The 14,739-nt window shown below is 61.4% G+C and overlaps 1 protein-coding gene across 5 annotated transcripts in view; it reads left to right on the plus strand.

Annotated features, from left to right (window-relative positions):
* GRAMD4 (GRAM domain containing 4) overlaps window positions 1–14,739 on the plus strand; it is a 73,356-nt gene that overhangs the window by 32,917 nt on the left and 25,700 nt on the right. For all 5 annotated transcript variants that reach the window (XM_039235888.1, XM_039235881.1, XM_039235896.1 and 2 more), the window contains one exon: window positions 3,679–3,799. In XM_039235888.1, coding sequence (XP_039091819.1) covers window positions 3,679–3,799 — 121 coding nt within the window. The remainder of the gene's footprint in view (window positions 1–3,678; window positions 3,800–14,739) is intronic.

A 14,739-nucleotide genomic window follows, 5' to 3' on the forward strand; every position in this document is an offset into this window, starting at 1 on the left:
GGGCTGGGGCCCATCTCCCGTCCTCAGGTGGCCAAGCGGAGTGTGGACTTGGCAGCTGAGTCCTGCCCGGGCTGGCCTCCCCTCTGTTCTCGTCTTAACCCCCTGACCAGCCCTCAGCAGCTGGGGCTCGTCCCCCCGCCCCCCACTTCCCGATTGAGGATCAGACAGCCTTGCCTTCACCACGAGTCTGTCCAGTCACTGGATTTCTTTCCCTTCCTTGTTGCTTTTCTGGGTGGTTAGCAAACTTCTCATGCAGAAATGAGGCAGAGACCCCAGCCTTGATGTCCCTGGCCCTTGGCAGCTGGCTGAGCCCAGGCTGGTCCCCATTGTCCCATGTGGAAACAGACCTGGCCGCTGTGGGCCCGTCAGCAGAGTGCCCTTCCATGGCACAGCAGGTACCCGTTGGGCACCTTGGCTAGACAGCGTGGCCGAGATGGGACCCAGGCTTGAGTGGGCCCTGCCTTCTGGAGGCTTGTGTTTCGTCGGTGGCTGGGGCAGCTCCCGGGCCAGGTGTGATCACGGGGCTCGCCGTCGCAGGCACCCATGCCTGAGGCCTCCCTGTCACCGGGGAAGGCGCCCGCAGCCATCTTGCCCCGTGTGGATGACCGTGTCGGTGGTCTGCTGCTGTCTCCTCGGAACACCCAGCCCGCATTCTTTCCAGGTGTGGCCTGTGAGCGCTCGCCTTCCCTGGCTCCTTCTATTATTAATGCCTTAGACCAGAATGGGGACCACGAGCCCGCTCCCGGCAGGACTGAATAATTCACTAGGAGCCGGCCGCCTGATCAGGTGGGCTGGGTGCTGTGGAGCCGGAGGGGAGCCTGCTGGGTGTGGGCCGCTGTTCCCCAGCGGGTCCTCTGGCCTCAGGGTCCGCGGGTGGGCCAGCACCCCGCCGCCTTGTCTTCTGGTACCTGTTGTGCTGCCGAGAGCCACAGCCACGGGCTTGCCCTGCAAGGAAAGCGGTGTGTTTCCCGTTCTGGCCCGTGCCTGCCTGGGTGCCGGGAGCCGTGGCTCTCAACGGCGGTCTTTGGGTCGAGGGTGCTGTGGGCATCTGGGGAACACGAGTCCCCCACAAGCAGGTCTGAGCTCCCCCCGGGGTGTGATGAGAACCCCGCAGAGGTCCGTGCTCCATTGTCCATCTGTCCTGCCGGGATTTAGCGGCAGCGGCCGTGCCCTGGGTGCCACCTCCGTGGAGACCTGGACTCACCCTGGAGCTTGGCCCACTGCATGGGGGTGGTGGCCGATGGTGCAGAGAGTCTCAGGGCCGAGCCCGTGCCTCCCTTTGAGGTGGGGTCTCAGGCTGCGGGGGGTCTGAGTGGTGGTGGGCACAGGGGCTGTGTGAACAGACAGCCAGGCAGGACTGTGTCCGTGGCGGGGGCGCAGGGTTCGGGCTCCCACGAGGGAGGTGCCATCGGATGCGTTAACCTCTCCCCGCTGAAGGACCTTCTCCCACGTGGCCCTGGCCCCCAGGTGGGTGTGCTGGGTCCAGGGCATCGGTCGTCCTGGCAGCCGTGACCAGGTCGCTCTCCTGCGGGTACAGTCTGTTCCCACAGCCACCTGAGAGAGCCCACGTCGTGGCTGCCATGGCACGGGGCATCCTCAGGGCTTCTGCCCTGCTGGCCCGGTGGGTGAAGAGCGTGGCTCTGGTGTGTGGCTCTTGCTGTCAGGGAGGCTGGTCACCTCTGTGCTTAGACTTTGTTCTTTTCACTTAACATTTCTTGTTGTGGTAAAAGATACTAAACGTAAAAACTCACCATTTTAGCCACTGCTAAATGTACGGTTGGCCGGCATCAAGCGTGTTCACTGTACTGTGCAGCCGTGACCCCCATCCGCCTCCAGAACTTGGTCATCCCCCCACACCGAAGCCCCGTCCCCACCCGTGCCCCAGCCCCCGGCACCCACCGCGCACTCGGTCTCTGTGGACCGAATCCTCCTGGGACCTCATGCGAGAGAGCCCTGTGGTACCTGCCCGTTCGTGACTGGCTGGTCTCGCTCTGTGCCCCTGGCAGAGGAGACAAGTGGACGTGGTGATCGAGGGGAAGGGTGTGGGCAGGGGAGAGGGTCAGCGGAGGGGTCAGCTGAGGGGACCCAAGGGGCCATAGAGGGGCCTGCACCCGGGGCCCACCATCCCCATCCCTGCTCCCGGCCAGCTGGTGAGCTCCCCGGAGCCGCTCCTCCCCGTCCCTGCTGTTCCCTGGGCTCCAGCTCGGGGTCTCCCGCAAACCCTCAAGGGCCCTGACTCTCTTAGACCCGACGGGGGGGGGAGGGGGCGGCTATAGGGATTATTGAAGCTCAAGGTCGAGTTCCAGATGGACTTGATTCCAGCATCCTAGAGACTGACCTGCATCAGCCTTCCAAGGTCTTGGATTAGTGCATTTTGGACGTGGCCCCACAAGCTGGGGACCTCCTGCTCGCTTTGGGGGAGGGGCTGGCGGATATAATGGAGTTGAGTGTTCGTCAGTGCAGAGCCGCCTCCGCCCTCCACTGTGCGGCTGCCGCCTTGGCAGTCAAGGTGGAGGGTGGGCAGGGGAGAGACCAGCTCATTTGCAGGGGCGAGTGGGTCAGGCATGCGCCATCTTCCCTGTTACCCCCGGCCCCCGTGCCCACTGCTGCCAGGCCCCAGGGGGCTGCAGACCAGCACGGAAACTCACGCCCCAGTAGCGAGAAAGTCCCGACAGGTCAAGTGTCAGAGCAGCCACAGGCCAGGTCTTCCCGGGAGCTGTTGGCTTCCCGATGTCAGCTCCTCCTTCCTGGGGTGTGGCCTTGAACTTGTGTACATGGAGGGGTCACCGGATCTGGCATGGACCCTGTCCAGGCTGTGGGACCCCTCCCGCCCTCTCCTGGCCTGGAGGTGGGTCATGGAGACTGGGACTGGGAGTCAGATCCTCCCTGTCACATGGGGGGGGGGGGGCGGCACACAGCTGCTGCTTCTCGCCAGGTCAGCATCAGGATGCAGCTGTGGGGGTGACCACGGAAGTGTCCAGTGTGTGAGCCGAACGCTCCCTGCGCGCCGGGTGGGTGGGGGCCTGGCTGCCCTGCTCCCCTTCCCCTCCCATCAGCAGGAGCCAAACAGCCAGCTGTGCCAGCCCCTGGCGAGTGGCAGCGGGCAGCGGTCATCTGTAACCGGAGCCTGGCCTGCACCCCTGGGGACGTCTGGCAGTGGTTTTAATTAGCCCTCTGTGGAACGGGACGGGCCCCGCTTTGGGGCTCACACACCTTGGGGAGCTGCCATTCTTCCAGATTTACGTGCCCACCCCACCTGCCCGGGGTCCTGTCGCTCTGCCTCTGGGGCATGAGGGGGACAGGCCCCGGGGATGGGCTCCCCTGCCTCCCCAGAGGGGGCCACACTGGCCAGCGTGGGTCTCTGTGGTTTCCTTCCCTGTGACTATCAAGAGGCTCAGTGTTTTGCTTTTTTTTTCTTCTTATCTCTTCTAAAAGCTGACCTCACCGGGGCTCCTTGGATATCCACACTGTCTGAGATGTCCCTTCCACCAGCAGGTGGAGCCGAGGTGAACAGATATGGGCTTCAGGGCAGAGCCAGGCCTTCCTTGTCCCCCGGGGGCTCCGTGGGCCCAGCTCCTGCAGATGAGGGGTCCTCGGGGCACCCCTTAGAGAACCAGTTGATGTGCCCGTAGGATGCCTTGAAGCGGCTCCTCTGAGCTCTTGCTGCTTCTCTTGTAGGCCGGTCCGGGGACCCTCATCATGGCTGCCGGAGTCCAGGACTTTAACCGGACAGAGTTTGATCGATTAAATGAGATCAAAGGCCACCTGGAAATTGCCTTATTGGAAAAGCACTTCTTACGTGAGTACCGGTGGGGAGGGAGGGGGAGGACGCCATCCCACAGAAGTGCACGGGCTGTTTGGGCTGGGGAAGCCCCACGACCGCTGTCACTGGGCTCGGTCGTGGTGGGGACACGCGTGGCCCCATGCGGACGGGCTTCCAGAAGCCCCCTCTGCTGCTCCACTACGACCCATGCCCTGGTCCGCACAGCGGCGCCGTCTCTGCTCTGGGGTGAGGGGGGGGCCACAGGCAAGGGATCAGAGACTCCCTGGAGAGGCCGGTACTGTCGGTGAGCGCGGTGCGTTGTACTCCGGCGCTCAGCTCGGAACGGGTCAGAGCCTGGTAAAGAGACTGAGGTTTCATACTCGGTTCTGTTCACTCTCGCGTCGGGGGGAGGGAGAGCCTGAGGATTTCGTCATCGGGTAGCCACACGTGTTGGTATCTGGGCCACGGGTGTGGCTTCACCATGCCACCCGCTGCTGTGGGCTGTGGCCTCTTGGCGTGGTCATAGTGGGAATTGCCACGGAGGCGTCTGGCAGGTCCTCACACAACGTGATCTCATTCGACGTCCTGGCTTTGATCTTTCACCTCCGTCTGTCTTCCTGCTCTGCCGATGGGAACCGCAGGGCTGGGGCAGGTGACCTCACCCAGAGGAGGCCCCGGCGCCTGTGTGTGTGTGTGTGTGTGTGTGTGTGTGTCCCCATTGCACGATGAGGAGCCTCACGGCTGATGCCAAGGCGGGAGCAGAGCTGCTGGGATGATACAGGGATAGAGGAGCAGCCTCGTGGCCAAGAGCCACCAGGTCCAGGAGGAAGGGCCCGCGGGCAGGGCCCGGCCCCCCACCCCCACCCCATCTCCTTCCTGCGCTCCGCATCCAGCAGGCTGTGCCCTTTGCTGGCGCACAGACACCTCTCCCTCGGGGTCCCTATCCGAGCTGCTTCCCTTGTCATCCGCACGCCGAGTGACGTCTGAGCTCTAGCCAGGGGCACCCCCGCTCTGCAGCTTTGTGGGGCCCCTCGCCTGCACTTGACAGTGGGTGTCTGTGCCGTGGTGGGGAGCCCTCGGGTCTGGCCTTGGGTCCGGCCTCCGTGTTCTGCCAAAAGAGCTTCTGGTGTATTCTTGAGTAGCTCAGGTCCTGAAAGTGTCCGGTTCGGAGTTGACGGCCCATGGGGGGGCCGCTGTGGTCATTCTTTTTAAACTAAGGAACGTTTCAGACAGACGCAGCAGAGCACCTCACGCGCTCGCCGTCAGCTTCAGCAAGAGGCGGCTGTGGCCGGCGGGTCTCTGCCCGCCTCCCGTCCCTCGTCTATATTTTTCAGTAGACAGCTCGCTGTGTCTGAAAAACGAAGGCCACAAGTCTGATAGTCACAACTGAAGACAGCAGCTTATCTTTTCATATCATCAGACCTCCAGCCCGAGCTCAGGGCATGAACAGCGCCCAGGCCCTGCGTGGAGTGGCCGCGCGGCCCCCGGGCTCTTGTGTTGCCGGTTCTCGCGTCTCTTGCTCTTCATGGAGGAAACCAGGCCAGTTCTGGGGGGCTGCACCCTGGGCCTTGCTCAGGGCATCCCCGTGGACCTGACACCAGACGCTCCCTGGGGGACTCCCTCGGTGGCCGCTTCCCTGGGGTGGGGTCTGTCCTCGGGTGTCATGACTTCAATCTGCCATCCCGCTGGACGTAAGGAGATGATCATTCCTGCCTCCCCTTCCTCCATTTACTCACCAACATATTTCTGAAAACCAGACTACTTAGTTGCTCCTGGGGACTGTTCATGTAAGCAGAGGCAGGAAACACACTTGAATTCTTTCCCGTTATTGTCTGGTTTTCAAAGTAATGAGCTGGTTCCCTACTTAGAGCATCTCCGGAAGGTGACCCCTGAGGGTGTAGGGCTTATGTGGGTTTTTGCTGTCTTCACACCATCGTGGCCTTAAACGTAGCTGTGTCTGAACTGCTGCTGCCCCATCGGTGCCCAGATAGACCCGCCTCTGGGCCGTGGGGGCCGCTTCGGTTTGCTTCTGAGTCCTCCCGACACCAGTCAGTCCTCCGTGAGCTTTCTGCTGTGACAAAGCCTCTCCGGGCTCCTCTTCCCGACGCCACTCAGTTCTCTGTGAGCCTTCCGCTGTGACAAAGCCTCTCCAGGCTCCTCTTCGACATTTCCTGCCCCCGTCCTGGAAGTAGCCGTTTCTCCTGGTTCCTTTTGGTCGAAAGTGGTGTTTAGAAGCTCAGTAAGGATTCTGGAGTACTCGCTGCTGTCACCATTTCTAACCATTTATAGCAGGCAGAGATGGGGTGTCCTGAGTTCGTGCAGATGATTCAAAATCACTTCCAGGACCTGGGGTGCTCATTTTTTTCTTTAAAAAATGTTGTGATAAAACATATAACATAAGATTTGCCATGCAAATTTGACGTGCACCGCTCGTGGTGTTGACACGTTCACGGTGTCATGTGGCTGTCACCACGTAGTCATCTTGTGAAGCAAACCCGGTGCCCGTTAAACCTCAAGTCCCTGTGCCCTTCCCCCAGCGTGCCCCTCCCCCGGCGTGCCCCTCCCCCAGCCCTGGCAGCCACCATCTTCCCTTCGGTCTCTAGGAGTTTGACTCCTCCAGGGACCTCCTGTAACCAAACCTACAGTGTTTGTGTTTGGGGTCGGGGTTCTTTCACTGACACTGTGTCCCCAGGGCTCATCCGTGTGGCAGCACGTATCTGCGTGCCCTTCCTTTCCAAGGCTGAGTGTTGTTTGGCTGAAGGGCTGGACCACATCGTGTCTGTGTGTCCATCCGTCGATGGGCGCCTCCTTGCCTCCGTGTTTGGAGGCTGTTTGCGCTGGTGTGCGAATTTGCTCATCGAGACCCTGTTCTCAAGCCACGAGGTCTTCACTCAACATCGTCAGACTGTTCTCTGAATCTCTCTCTCGTGCTTAAAATCCAGGTTCTTGTGAGTGATTTAGATTTTTAGAGATGACCCTTGTTTTCTGTTCACTTTTCATTTTGAGCCAGTTTACAGGAAGGTCACGAGAATGATACAAAGAGTCCCTGTAGTCTTTTCAGCCAGATTATCCCCAAGGGTAACATTTCACCATGTTTGTCGGCCTATCTGTCCCGTTCTCTCCCATCCATCCCTCCATCCGTCCGTCCATGAGGCCGCCGTCCTTCCTTCCATCTACCTGTCTGGGGTCCTCTGCAGACCTGATGTCCCTGCAGCTCTTCTGTGTGTATTTCCTAAAAGCCAGTACTCTCTTACCTGCCAGTACAGTCACCAGCCTCCAGAAGGTAACGTCCATACCACACGTTATCTAGCCTCAGGCCTTATTGCACCTCACTGTTTGTCACGTCACGTGCAGGTGTCTCGTCTCTCCGTCTGCCCCTGGAGCTGTGACGGCCTGCCTTTGTGTTTCCTGACGCCGACGTTCTTGAACAGCGCAGGTCCCTCCGTTTGGGTGTGTCTCACGTCCCCTCGTGACGAGATTCAGGCGAAGAACGTCGCAGTTTCCTCTTGTCCCATTGCACGCATCTAAAGTGTTCTTGTTGAAACTAAACCTGCTTCTGCAGTTGCTCTAAAGTGGCCTGTGTGGTTGCAAGGTCAAGGTGTATCCAGAGAAACCGGCATCTCTTCCCGTGCGCCCTCAGTCCTCCTTTCCTCTGCAGACAACCAGTCATCTTTTGATTTCACAGTTCATGCTTCCATAGAAGCAAATACATACATTTGTTCTTAATGTCCTCCTTGGATGAGTGTCACCCGGTCCCACTTTCTCATTCTTCCGTTACCTCCTGGAGGGCCCTCCAAAGTGGTGCTTGGACTCGGTCCCCCTCCCGCGTTCCACCTGCTGTGTGGCTGTGGCCCCTGGATGGTGAGTTTCTTTCCTCTGGCCAGTTACGTGGTTGCCGGGGGTCCTTGGCAGGCTGCCCCGTGCCTGTACCCTGAGCATCCGGCACAGTGGCCTGGGCCGTGCGTAGAGCAGGATGGATTGCACACAAGCTTGGTCAGGCTGGATTGGGCACAGGAGAGCCAGTCTCTTCCTCCGATGTTTCTTCCCTCTCAGTAGCTGGGGGAGCAGAGCATGTGAGGAGGATGTACAGCATCCTCGGGACCCACAGGGAGCTTTGGGTGCTGTGGACCGGGCTCTGTGCGCTGGCCATGCAGGAGGGGTGCCGCCATGAGCAAGGGGGTGCCCGGGTCTGCACTGGGGACCCAGGCCTCTAGGCCTTGAGGCTGTGAGTGTTCACCCATTCACGGCCTCGGCCCCCATCTGCAAAACGCCTAAGTGGCCGGTGTTAAAATCCCATTCAATTATCTGTAGTTGCTCTTTGTGGGGAGGAGGAAATAGCCCGAGTGCGCCGTAGCTTTCTTCTCTATGAAATATTGAGCAGTACAAATGTTCCTGAGAGAAAATGACGTGGGGTAGAGACTGGGAGTTGGAAATGTGTCCTGGCTCGTGACTGGAGGCAGGAGCCTAAATTTGTTAAAGAAGCACATAAATAAGTTAAAAGCATCATGCATTTTCATTTAGCCCGAAATGCATTTGGGTTGTTACTGCTGTTTGAGCACAAGCACACAGTGGTCCCATCACACAGTGCGTCTCTCCATCTCCTGGGTGTGGGCCCTGGGAAAGTGGACTCTCTCCGAAAGGGACTTGGGGTGGAACTTGGATCTTGGAGGAAATGCTTATGGGGCCCCAGGGGCCTAGGGGCCAGGCTAATAAGCCTGAGGCTTCCTGACCTGTGGGTGGGTTCTGTGTTGCCGAGCGGCTTTGCCGTGTTGATGTGAAGGCCTGTGGACTCCTCCCTGGGGGCCGTGTCCTGGGGTCTTGAGCCCCTGGGGTAGGGACCGTCCTTACTGGGCCACGGACACCCACCCAATGTCAGATGCACATGGTTACCAGAGGACACAGATGGGCAGACGGCAGTGGTAGCTTTTGTAGAGAATAGCTGGGGAGAGGGCGCCCTGAGCCCTGGTGGGTCTGATCCTTCCTGCTCTGATTCACGGCGGGTCAGCATGGCTCTCTGTCACCCACGTGAGAGAGTTTCTCTGAGGAGCTGGTCAGGGAGGCCAGCTGATCCTCTCCTGTGTCTCTCTGATGCCTGGACTCCAGAGAAGGGCCCTGGAGGGAAAGGATGTTTCTGAGTGGCCAGTCTGAGTGATTCAGGGTAAGAAAGTACTTTCTCACCTGCAAAGTCATCTGCAAACAGAGGGGTGTTAGGAGCTGCCCGCTGCCTGCTTACGCTTGGGGGTGGGGGGGTGTCCAGACAAGGTGAGGCCGCCATTCCAGGCCTGCTGGCTACCGGGCCAGGTGTGGGGTGGGTCCCATAGCAGATCTGGGCCTGTGGATGTCCATCTGGGAGTGTGGCATTCTCTTTGCTTATTTGACTCTTCCCGCTGATAAATAGGTGACGTTAAGCAAAGATAAAGACAGGTGTAGATCCTTCTGTTGCCCGGTGAGGATCTGTCCTTCAGTTAGTTATTACTGTGGGTGTGCGGCCCGGACTCCTCGTGAGCACGGAGCCCGGCTCACACCGCTCCCTCCGCACCCCAGGCAGTGGTGCCTCAGTGCCCCTCCGAGCGCCTCGCCTGCCCTGCCCACACTTCACGGGAGTGACCCCCGGAGGCTGCCGGCCATGAGACTGCTCCCCGGGACCCGGGGCTGCGGGCCTCTCGGGGTGGGGTGACGCCAGGGAGGAGGCTCACACGCGCCTGCCTGCGTGTTATTTTGAGGGCCCGTGCCCAGGGTCTGCTGCTGTCCTCCAGTGGGCACTTTGGAAGGTGACGGAAGTGCTCTGTGCAGGGTCCCAGTCAGGAGCCACGCCGAGCTCCGGAAGCAGCCTCATTGAAGCTCCACATCCACCAGCTCCTGGGGCAGTGAGGACGCTGGAGGGTGTGACCCCCCATGAAAGGTGGGCAGCTGAGCTCCCGCGCGGAGGGCAGCACGTCGTCCCCACCGTCCGCCGCCTCCGGGGCTGGTCCCGCCTGCTCTAACCCCTGGGGATGAGGCCGCACTGCCCTGGACGGGCTGTCCCGTGACGTGGCATTGCCCCAACTTCCTAGCTCCGTGTGGGACCTCCACACAGCGTCTCCTCCACTGAGTCTCGTGTGACCGAGTGAGGGTGGCGCTGCCTTATCTACGGGTCCCCACAGCTGAGGCCCCACCGTCTAGTGGCTGTGGGCTCAGCGCGTGTTTGAACGAATGTCTCTGTGGAAGGATGCGTCAACGTGTGTGGGGGTGTGTGTGTGTGGGTGGGTGAGGCAGCGGGTGTGGGGGGGGCGGGGAGGCCATGGGTGGGTAGGTGTGTGCATGAGGCTGTGTGTGTGTGGATGGATGGATGGGTGGGTGGGTGTGTGGTTGGGTGGATGGGTCAGCGGGTGGGTGTGTGGATGGGTCAGTGGGTGGGTGAATGGGGATTTGGATAGAGGGTGAGTGGATAGACGGATGAATGGGTGGGTCGATGGGTAGGTGGGTGGATGGGTGGATGAGTGGACAGACAGACTGTTCCTTCCACGGGGCACGCTTCCACACACCCTTGCAGGTCCCACTGGGCACCCCCCACAGCCCCATCCCTCCAGACACAGCCTTCCCTGCTCCCATCCTGTCTGCTGGCTCCTTAAGCACGTGTTTTATCTGTGTTGCATTTGCTTCCAGGTGAGCTCACCCCCTCAGAGAGTCAGGCCCTGGTCTCGCCTTGCTGGGGGGCAGAGTCCTGGGAAGCCCCTACCCAGTGCCGTGCAGGGTGCAGGTGCTTAGCAAATAGCTCATTGCTGTGCTGAGGGACGGTACCAGGGGGGTGCTCAGCTGCTGGGCACTAAGTGCCTGGTGCGGAAGGGAGAGGTACCCAGGCTGGGGGCGGGGGGGGGGCGGGGATAGACATGCACACATTTTCTGTTTCTGGGCCCGGGGCCCAGAGTCCAGACCTCGGGCGGCCAGAGGAAGGCACACAGTCTCTGCTGAAAGTCAGCTGTTCTGGGTCAAAACCCTGGCTGGGATCCCACTTCTTACTATCCTACGTGGCAAAAGTGTGAACACGCTGCTTGTTGCCCCAAAGCCCCAGTCGGTCTCTGAGGACGTAGCCAACGCCCCGTGGAAGGCCGGCCTCTGGGCAGCCCAGCAGCCAGGCAAGCCGCCTAAGACAGTGCCGCGTCCTGAGGGCCAGATGGCTCGGCCGTTGAAGCCTCACTCATGGTTAGTAGCCCATCAGTAAGTGAGGTCATCATCACTGCCCTGACTTTACCTAAAAGCGAGGAAGTTTACCTAAAAGGGAGGCCTTGCCCATCCTGAATGGTTTTTCTCTGGCAGAGGCTGAGGGGGAAGGGAGTTGTCATGGGCACTTTTCTGCCGGTCACTGAAAGGAGAGGCATGTGCTCGGTTTAGAGCCTGCTAACAGTCGCTGTGGGGAGCACGTGGTTCTGCCTTCTAGAAAGGTCCGAGGTGTTGGCCAGAGGGCGAGTTGGGGAGGCGGGGAGGGGGCGGAGCCTGGGGCCCCCACGTGTGCGGCCTCCCACCTGGCCGGCAGGAGCAGCTGCCCCAGCCGGCTCTGTGTTTGCAGGCCCGGCCGGTGGGAAGGAGTTTTATTTAAGGATTATCACTTGATTTTTATTTTTGGCTGTGGCTGGGCCTGTCGAATTCTGTGCCAGGAGGACTCCTGCTTCAGAGTTCTACTTTTACACGTTTAAAAATAGCCTGGAAGCTGGTTCCTTCCTCCCAGTGACTCCCCTGGAGGCTGGGGCACCGGGCTGGGCCGTGGCCCGTGCCGTCTGCGTGTGTGTGGGGCACGGCCCAAGGCGCCCTCGCTCTCTCCCTCCAAGTCAAGGTGGCCGTGGGCTGGTGGTGGACGAGGTGCCCGGAGTCACCAGCCCGCTTGCCGCCCTGCCCGCCTCTCAGGCTGGACCCCGTGGGCGGGCGCTGCACAGAGTGCTTGCCATGCGGTGCTGTTTTTGGGGCTCCGTGTCTGTAGCTTGTTTTGCCTTGTCCCTTTGCAAGCAGTCTCTGTAAGGAAATGGGGGGCCCTGAACACCCCTGCAGAGCAGGACCTGGCTTGTGTGGACCCCAGCGCTGCAAGACGGGGGCATTCGGAATGAGGAAACCCAGACTTAGAAAGCCCGAGCGTCCCTATGGGCTCAGCGCACCCCCAGGCCTCCCTGCACCCAGAGTCTGCTGCCCAGCTGCTCTCGTGGGGGGAAGGTGGCACCAGCCATGTGCTCGAGAGCTGTCCCTGGTGTTTCTTGGTGCCACACACCCAGCAGCTCACATGGGGGTCCCTTTGAACAGGAGCACAGGGAGGGAGTTGCTGAATTCCGGGGCAGACTTCTCTCTCCCAGGCGCACCCCCGGTCCTAGAAGGTTTGGGGATTCAGACTCCATCCTCGCACAGGCGATTTGGCTCCCACAGCCTCACCCGGGCTTCAGGCGCCCTCGTGGCCACACCAGTCCTTGGAAGGGAGTGAATCACCGTGTTGGGGACCTCACCGTGTCACCCGGGCAGGCCTGGGGGGCTCCAGCGCAGCTGCCCTTCCTGCCGCACGGGGCCGCGACCTGGTGGTCTGATGTGCCGGGCTGTGGCTCCCCCTCCTGGGGACCCCGCCCGGAACTTAGCCGCTGGTGCGTGCGGACTGATGGGCGTCCCCCCTTGCAAGGGAGCCCCCAGGGCCGGGTGCAGCCTGCCCCTACGAGGAGGCAGAGCGGGGCTCAGAGCGGCCCGGGAGCCTCCTGTCACTCGTAGGCGAAAGGTTCACCTGTAGGTCATGGCTTGTGGAAAGTGGGCGCCCCTGGCTGTCCTGCTGGTACTTCTCACAGCGGGACTTCGGGGAGTCTGTGAGAGCTCTCGCGGTCAGGGCCGGGGGGCGCTTTTCGCATCCTGCTTCAGGTGGGGCCCGGAGAGAGGTGGGGAGGACATGGTGGGGGGAGGGGCTGCCAGGGCCCCTGCGTCTCCTGAGGGCCATTTGGCCCCGGAAAGGCGGTCCCTTCTTTGTTTTGTGACCTGCGGATTCCCCTGGGGCAGGTGGAAGGAGGGACCCGGCAGGGCCTCCTGGGACGCAGTCTTGTCTCAGGAAGGAACGTGGTGGGCGGAACCCTGGCCCCCCAGAGTGTCGGCGCCCTCATCGCTGGGACCCGCCGCCAGGTCACGTTCGTGGCACAGGGGGTCTGTGTTAAGGATCCGAGGGGGCGCCCTCCAGGTTACCAGGTGCGCTCGGTCTGATTAGTTACAGGAACCCTCGTGAGGAGACAAAGGGTCGGGGGGTGTGATGACAGAGTCCGTGCGAGGTGGTCCCGTGCTGAGACCCAGGGAGCCTCGCGCTCTCCCAGCCGAAGCTCCGGGCCCGGGGCCCGGGCTCTGCAGGACGGCCGGTCGCTGCTGGCAAGGCTGTGGTCTGGGCTCTGAGGTCGGAGGGTGTCGGGGTCAGAGGTGGCCCCTGGGGAGGCTGGGTGGGGGGAGACAAGCTCAGTTTCCACTCAGCAGCACACTGGCCCTCCTTCCTGGGAGGAGAGACAAATCGATGAGGGGGGAGGGGTCGTGCTGCCTCGTCCTGTGCTCTTTGCACTCTGATTGACCTAAGTATGTCACCGGCTGGGGGAGCAGGCCGGACACCCACCCTCCCTGTGTCCGGCCAGTATTTCCGGCTTGGGGAGAGCTGCGTGGCCTCGCGGGAGCTGCTGGCTCAGGGAGCGTCTGGGAGGGAGATGGCCCCAGATGCCAGTTGGGTTTGTGCATCTGGTCGTCTCTGTGCTGCTAGGAGCGGAGACGCTGGGAAAGGTGGACGTCTCTTCTCCGGAAAGGGGGCCGAGCAGGTTCCAGGCCGTGTCTGGGGGTCTGTCCAGGGTCCGAATCTGTGAGCCGCCACACCGCACTGGCTGGCGGGGTGGGCTTTGCGGTGTTGAAGTGAGGGCTGGGGGTTAGTCGTCTCTGCTGTGCAGGGGGCCTGCCTGCCCGGGGAGGCCAGGAGACTGAGGGGCAGCTTCCGGGGCTGGGCAGGGGCGGGCAGGGCAGGGCCGAGGAGGCTCCGTCGGGGAGGCCCAGGTTACGAGGACCTGGCTCTTTGCCGCCCCGTGTCTATGAAATCTACCTGTGGTGGTGGGTGTGTCTTTGCTCAGCACACCAGCACCCTGTCCTGAGGCAGGAAATGTGTGTCCGCACATGTTCACATAGGCCTGGCCCACAGTTGCCACGTGCTAGAACCCGGCCACGTGTTGAGCTTCCATGGGTTAGCGCCATGGGGAAGTCTTCGGGGGGTGGCCACGTTAAGGAAAGCGTGGTTTCCTGCTGACAACGCTGGAGGGGCTGATGGTCTGTGGATGGAGGAGGTGTCTGGGGGCTGCCTTGACCTTCAGATGGAGCTGAGACACACAGAGGCATTTGGGGGGGGAGTGTGGGCCTGGCCATTCAGAGGAGCAGAGGGTAAAGCCCCGGAACACCCTAACCTGAGCAGGCCCCCAGGGTACCTGACTGAGCCAATGGCCACTCCCCCTGGGGGAGAGGTGCGCTCACCCCTGTACAGGGCTGTCTGCCCATGAGCACGTGGTTGACAGGAACCCCCCCCCCTCCCGGAGGCTCACTCTGAGGTTCATCCACTGCCTGATCCAGTGAGCCTTGACCTGGCACCTGCTTAGGCCAGGCCCGCTGCAGGAGGACCCCATTGCTCAGAAGTGAGCGCCAAGGGAGAAGACTGAGCAACACTGTGTAGGCATATGGGAGGCAGAACTCTCCCACTGCCAGGGTGCATGTGGCCTCTTAGAAGAGGGTCCCAGGGCCCTGCCTGTGTTGGGACAGGAGCCCCACCTCCCAAGGAGCCCAGGGTCCAGCGGGGAGCTGTCCAGGCTGGCCCCCTGGGGCCAGTGTACGCAGGAGATGTGCTCACAGGGCCTGTCTGATGCCTACTCCCACCAGGGCGTGGTTGCTTCTTAACGGCAGTGTCCCTTTGACAAAGCCCGGTGCATAATACTTGCACGGTGAGCGTTTGCTGAGGAAGTTGTGTGCGAGCA

This window comes from Hyaena hyaena, unplaced genomic scaffold, assembly GCF_003009895.1.
Source record: "Hyaena hyaena isolate Hyena2069 unplaced genomic scaffold, ASM300989v1 scaffold_4, whole genome shotgun sequence".
NCBI classification, from domain to species: Eukaryota; Metazoa; Chordata; class Mammalia; order Carnivora; family Hyaenidae; genus Hyaena; species Hyaena hyaena.